We start from the raw sequence: 5873 nt of genomic DNA, 5'->3' as shown, positions 1-5873 counted from the left end.
TTATATTTTGATTTTTTATTTCTTCAAACACGTTACAAGGAAGCTTAAGATAAAAGGACTAGAAGTAAGATTGGTATGGTGGAGAGATGCAGAAATTAGGCTTTATTAATCTCTGGATTTTTCTGTGTCACAAGAACTCAGCAATTTAGCAGAAAGTTGACCATCAACTGTCTTATGTATCTTTTCTCCTATCTTTCTTACCACAGGAATGAAAATTTCTACACAAAATCCCAGGGTTCTCTTTAACAAAACAATTTGCTTTAAATATGATTCCTTGATCCTGACCTTTTTCACCTAAGAGAAGTGCCACAAAACAAGAAAATGTGTTTAATAAAGAGTTATTATATCATTACAGAATAAAAACTGGAAAAATATCAAGAAAATTTAGATTAAAACAAAAAGTTCAGGGAATGTCTATAGGTTTAAATCAGTGTACATTTTTAAAAATCTAGCTCAGAAGCAGAGAATAGTAAGGGAAATTTCATTTTCTCCTATGCCTTTTAAAAACCACTCCTAAAGATTATGCTATCTGAAGAAGTCTATTCTGTCCTCGGTCTGCACTTATCACTTTTACCAAATGCATTGCTATTGCAAATTCGATGAGGCCTCTAAGCATGAGTTATAGTTTAGATTTTCAAAAACAAAATGTTAATTTTTCATTTAAAATTTCTGTTAGCTTTCAGGATAAGAGATGAAAAATGCTTTTTAATATGTACAATAACTATAGTAACTATATAGTTTATTCAAATAAAAGTTTTAAGCATTCTTTTTTTTTGCTCAGAGACAAAAATAACTACATTCTTCAATAGAAATGGAATAAACTCTATATTCAAATGAAAGCAAATAAGAATAAGAAAAACTTAATTTGGGTAAAAGGGTAAATTGTGCAGATTTGACACAATTGTCTTTATAGATGAGGCAACAGAATGTGCAACATATACACGCAGTCGATTATGAAAGCCCGATATTGATAAATTAGCATTATTTGATATTAGTTTTTAAGAAAGAGATCTCATAGAAGTCTAGGTTGCTCAGCAATCACTGACCCATGGGGACAAGTTCACTTTCAGTCTGGCATAGATCGCCAAGTCTCACTAGGATTGACGTGAGCCTTATGGATGGAATGCTCCAAACACATCAGCTGAGACGTTATCACCAGTGCATGGTCTGGCACACACAGGAGTTGAGTACATATTTGGGGGAACCAATTCTTTTTCTTAATAGTTCAATGCCTAACCTTTTCTTTTGGCCAACTGAGACAACCAAACCACATTTGGCTTATTTCATAGCACGGGATCCAGCCCTGCAGTAATTTGCAGAGTCTGAAGTGTGGAAAAGTACAGGTTCCTTGCTTCCCTTGAATCCTTGTTAACCTTATAATAACCACGCTGTTGAAGTCCATAGGCACATGAACTCTTGTTAACTACTGAGTGGTGGATGAGAGTTGCCTATTAACATTAAAATCACTCTTCACCAAAGGTATGGTCTACAGATGATGAATGAGGGGTGATGGTCAGTGTGGCAATTATAGATATTTTTAAGAATCAAAATAAACTTATTTTTTTATGAGTGTGAAGACATCAGCAGCTGTAGCTAAACAACGCACTAATGAGATGTTGCTCTATTGTTTCCCAGGCAGTGGTGAGAAAGAAAGGATGCTGACAAACACCAGTGAAGATATATAAAGACCACAGCCACACCAAACTTTGCTGCCACCACTGAATATGCACTCACGTTCCATGTCTGTTCTCGGCTATTCCAGGGTTTGTGATGCTATGCCCTGCAGAACTCACTGTTACATCCCAGTTGCTCCTGCTACTGTTTGCTCCAGTGATGTAATACCCACCTTTGGACTCTGCATACCCAGTAGCTACCAAGATAATCTCTGGCTCCTGGATAACTGCCAAGGATCCTCCAATGAAGCCCCAAGCTGTGAATTCCTGAGCTGTGAGCCCAAGACCTGCACCACGAGCTGTGTCCCATCCGTCTTTTATGTGCCCTGCAACTCTCCATCATCCGGCAAAGAATGCAATGTCTGTAAAACTACCAACAACAGTCCCAGTCCCAGCTGCAGCCCAGGCACTCAGACCAAGGGGTATGTATCTGACTGCGACACACGCACCCGATGCACGTCTAAAACCTGCCAAACCCTCCGCAGTGGCTCCAACTACTTTGGGAAACTTAACTGCTTATCCAAGATCTTCCAACCCTTAAGCGACTGCCAACTGGGCAGCTTGGGTTATAGAAGATCTCCAGATCTTAGCTTCAAACCCTGTTCTTTCTCACCATCATGTTATATTTCCAGCAACTACCAACCCCAATGCTATTTAGCAAGAAATTGCCATTATCTGAATTATGGATCCATGAGCTGCCGACCACTGGGCTACTTGTCTAGAAATTTCCACTTTTTGAGCTGTATACCTAGTACCTTTCCACCTCTGAGGTATTTATGTAGTGGCAACAGACCTCTGCCTTGCTACTGATCAACTTATAGCATACACACCATCTGCAAATTTCCCACTGGGTGAATTCTACTAAGTAGGCATCTTCTTTAATTTTCCACTGAATCACTGTATGTGTCTTAAGGATTTTGTTACAGTAACAGCAAATGCAAATATAACTCTATAACCATTACCATATGCTGACTTTTTCTCTGTTGCTCTCTTAATGCCCTTTATGTGGAAGGGTATTCCTGAAGGTAGTATTATATTTTTCTGAATTGAATATGATGGACAAAGTCAAGCGATTCCACATCCTATGAATCTATCGCCAGGTTTTTAATTTTTTTAACTTTGGCTGTCACTGTCACTTGTCTGCCAGTATGATAATAACCTACATTTCCTTGGTAAAGTGGCGCCTCCTTGGTTTGACTGCTGATTCCAGCACATTTTTTCAGCTGGTTCTGGGTTCTATCACTAGCATCATTGACTGCCTTGCTAATGAGCTGAGAGGTAACATTACTTTAAACATACTCAGTTGAGCTTTGTCATCCTTGCCCTACTGACTGATTAAAAGGAAGTACAACCAGCAACGGCTAACTAGAACTCAAAAGCAAGACTTTCAGAAAATCTTCTCTCTTAAAGAAGCCATAAAAAAGGATTGACTGATACTCAGCTTTTGGTTTCAATGCCTAGGAGAAAATCTCAAAAATAGCAGAAGCACAAAAACTATTTGTTGAAAGAATGACAAAATACTCTTACAGACTCTTTTTGATTAGAGCTAGCTCTATGTTCAGGATTCTCATCTTCTCTTCCCCTTGCTAAGTTGTTCTCTGATTCCAGAGAATGTCTTGATTCATAGTTACTAAACAAATTTTTATCTGGAATTTATAATATTTTATTTAATATTCACTAAAGGTTTATCAGTGTCCTAGGTATTATCAGTGTTCACTTCCTACCGTTTATTTTGGAGACTAAATATAAATAGAAGGTAGATGATGAAGTCTCAGAGTTTTGAGTTGTTTTGTTTTGTTCTGTTTTTAACATATTAATTGGTATCTCTCAGAACATCTGTAATTGATACTGATATAGGGAAATTTGGAAAAACGTGTTTATAAAATTAATTTAATAAAAGTATATAAGGTATTACACATATGCATAAGCCTAACATAGTATGTATATTTATTGGTTTTGTAGGTACAGTTTGGTCTTTGGAATATATTTAACATTGAACTATCAAAGAAGTGATTTAATACCCTTTAGGAAATTAGTTGACCTTTATAACATTCTCATAAAAAAATAAAAAAAACTATTTATCTCAGTGGTAAAAATAACATCTATCCTAACTACTCCTGCTTAACATCAGATAAAAAGATCCCTGGAGATGGGTGTCATTGGAGATTGGTGCCCTGCACATGGATTACCCATATCAATAGTCAATGTCTAAAATGAAAACTTGTGGAGCTTATCATATTAATGGGACTGGCACTTCAGGTATTCATCCAGTAGGCCTAATGAGTGTAAGAAACTCTTACAGAAGGAATATTAATGTACTACTCTGACTTAAATATATCTGGGGACAACCAAGGGATTCCTTTGTAAGTTCATTCAATTTTCAAAGAATTGCATTTGTTGAAAGTTTTTTTATATCGAGAAAAATATAATTGTCTGTAACAACCACCCATTGATCATATAGAGTCAGTTTAATTCTGTTAACATAGGACAGGTGCTCAAGAACGTGATCATAATTACTGTCTGTCTCAGCTTAGTATTCAATTGTACAAGCTAAACACAGATTCACTCAGTTGACAAACTTTAATGGAAAACCTATTCTTTGAAACATTGAATGCATTTCTTTGGGGATATCAAGATTTATCTGTACAAAGGAGAAATATATTGAAACAAACATAATACTCAACTATTTTAAATACCATATAAGAGCATCAAAGGAAGGAATGAAAATTTATTCTAACTGGAAGAAATGGCATTTGGGTGATGGCTGAATGGTGAGGTCACTAGGGTGTAAATATTCAATGATGGGAATAGGAGAGGTATCAGTGATAGGTAAATTTGTGTAGTTTAGTTTGACCTGAGTAAAGCAGCATAAAGTCACCACTGGAATAAAATGGGAGAAATATGTCAATAGATTAAAGACTTTGGATAGATAATACCTTCTTTAATAAGAATAAAGAAAAAGTAAAATATTTATGAATATATCTACTTCAAAAATAAAAAAACTGTTAATAGATATCACAAAGAAATTAAAAATAAAGCATGACTGAAGAAAATATTTAAATTGTGCACAATGAAATTATTCTCTAGAATTTATCTGAATTCTTACCAATGAAAAAAGAGCAAAGGGCTCTATAGAAAAATACAAGAAAAATATGAGCAGGAAATACAAGTGATCAATAAACATGAAAAAATGTTCATTAGCATATAATAAAATGCAAATTATTCATGCTAGATATTAATTTTCACCATCAGAATGACAACCATCATAATTATTTATGTCAACTTAAAAAATTGTTCTTAGAGAGCTGATGTAGTTCAGTGGTTGAGTGCCTACTTCCCACATACGAGTTCACTGGTTTAATCCCCAGTGCTTCCTAAAAAAAATAAATTGTTCTCTTATACCACAGGTAGTAGTGAAATTCAGGAACATTTGAATATTTACATGTGAATATTTTAAATTCTCACACTGAATAGATGTATTAGTCAGCCATAGAGGTGCTGATGCAAGTACCAGAAATCTGCTGGCTTTTATTAAGGGGATTTATTTAGGGTAAAAGCTTTAGTTACAAGACCCTGAAGAGTTCAACTCAAGTTTGCTCTCTCACCAAAGTGAGTTGTCATGTGTTGAAGCAAGAAGGCAGGCAATCTCTGCCTGGTCTCTCCTTCCTTCTTCTTAAGGCTCCATGGGCCCAGCTTCTTCTGATCTCAGCTGGGGGACTGTCTCCCAGGGCTTCCTGTATCAGTCTGACATAGGGCTTGTTTTTTCCCAGGCTTTCTCAGCTGCAAACTATCAAGTGAATGAATGGCTTATCTCTCTCCCCAGGGCCCCAGGATCAAAGCTGACAAAGATTTCTCTCTCTTCCATGTCTATGGAACTCTCTCTCTTCCTGTGTCTTCTTGAGTGAGTGTCCATTTATATCAGCTCACCAAAAAATGGCAGGGACTCAATCTGAGTCATGCCCTACCAATGTGGTCAAATCAAAGGCCATAAACTGATTTTATTAAGTAAACTTAAAACCTTTGAATTCAATATAAACAAAGGGTATCAATATATACAAAGGAACAGGCAAGTTTACAAGCTTAATCTCTCTTTTTGGGAATTCATAAATAATCTCATTCTGCCCAAACAGGTAATTCTACTTTTCAATTTCTACCCTACAGAAAATTTCCTTCAGGTTTTACAACATTCACTTCAGTTCA

At 36.0% G+C, this 5873-nt stretch overlaps 1 protein-coding gene across 1 annotated transcript; it reads left to right on the top strand.

The window, feature by feature from the left end:
- Window positions 1-1739: 1739 nt before the first annotated feature.
- Window positions 1740-2483, top strand: KRTAP24-1 (keratin associated protein 24-1). Its single transcript, XM_004468600.2, has one exon. The coding sequence runs from the start codon at window positions 1740-1742 to the stop codon at window positions 2481-2483; it is 744 nt and encodes a 247-aa protein (XP_004468657.2).
- The last annotated feature ends 3390 nt before the right edge of the window (window positions 2484-5873 follow it).

The sequence above is a fragment of the Dasypus novemcinctus genome, chromosome 4, assembly GCF_030445035.2.
Source record: "Dasypus novemcinctus isolate mDasNov1 chromosome 4, mDasNov1.1.hap2, whole genome shotgun sequence".
Classification (NCBI taxonomy): domain Eukaryota; kingdom Metazoa; phylum Chordata; class Mammalia; order Cingulata; family Dasypodidae; genus Dasypus; species Dasypus novemcinctus.
Note: the sequence above shows the minus strand (reverse complement) of the source record. Positions and strands in the feature narration are given on the sequence as shown.

Excerpts from the sequence above, each read along its gene's own strand:
- KRTAP24-1 (XM_004468600.2), top strand. The coding sequence starts at position 1,740 with ATGTCTGTTCTCGGCTATTCCAGGGTTTGTGATGCTATGCCCTGCAGA.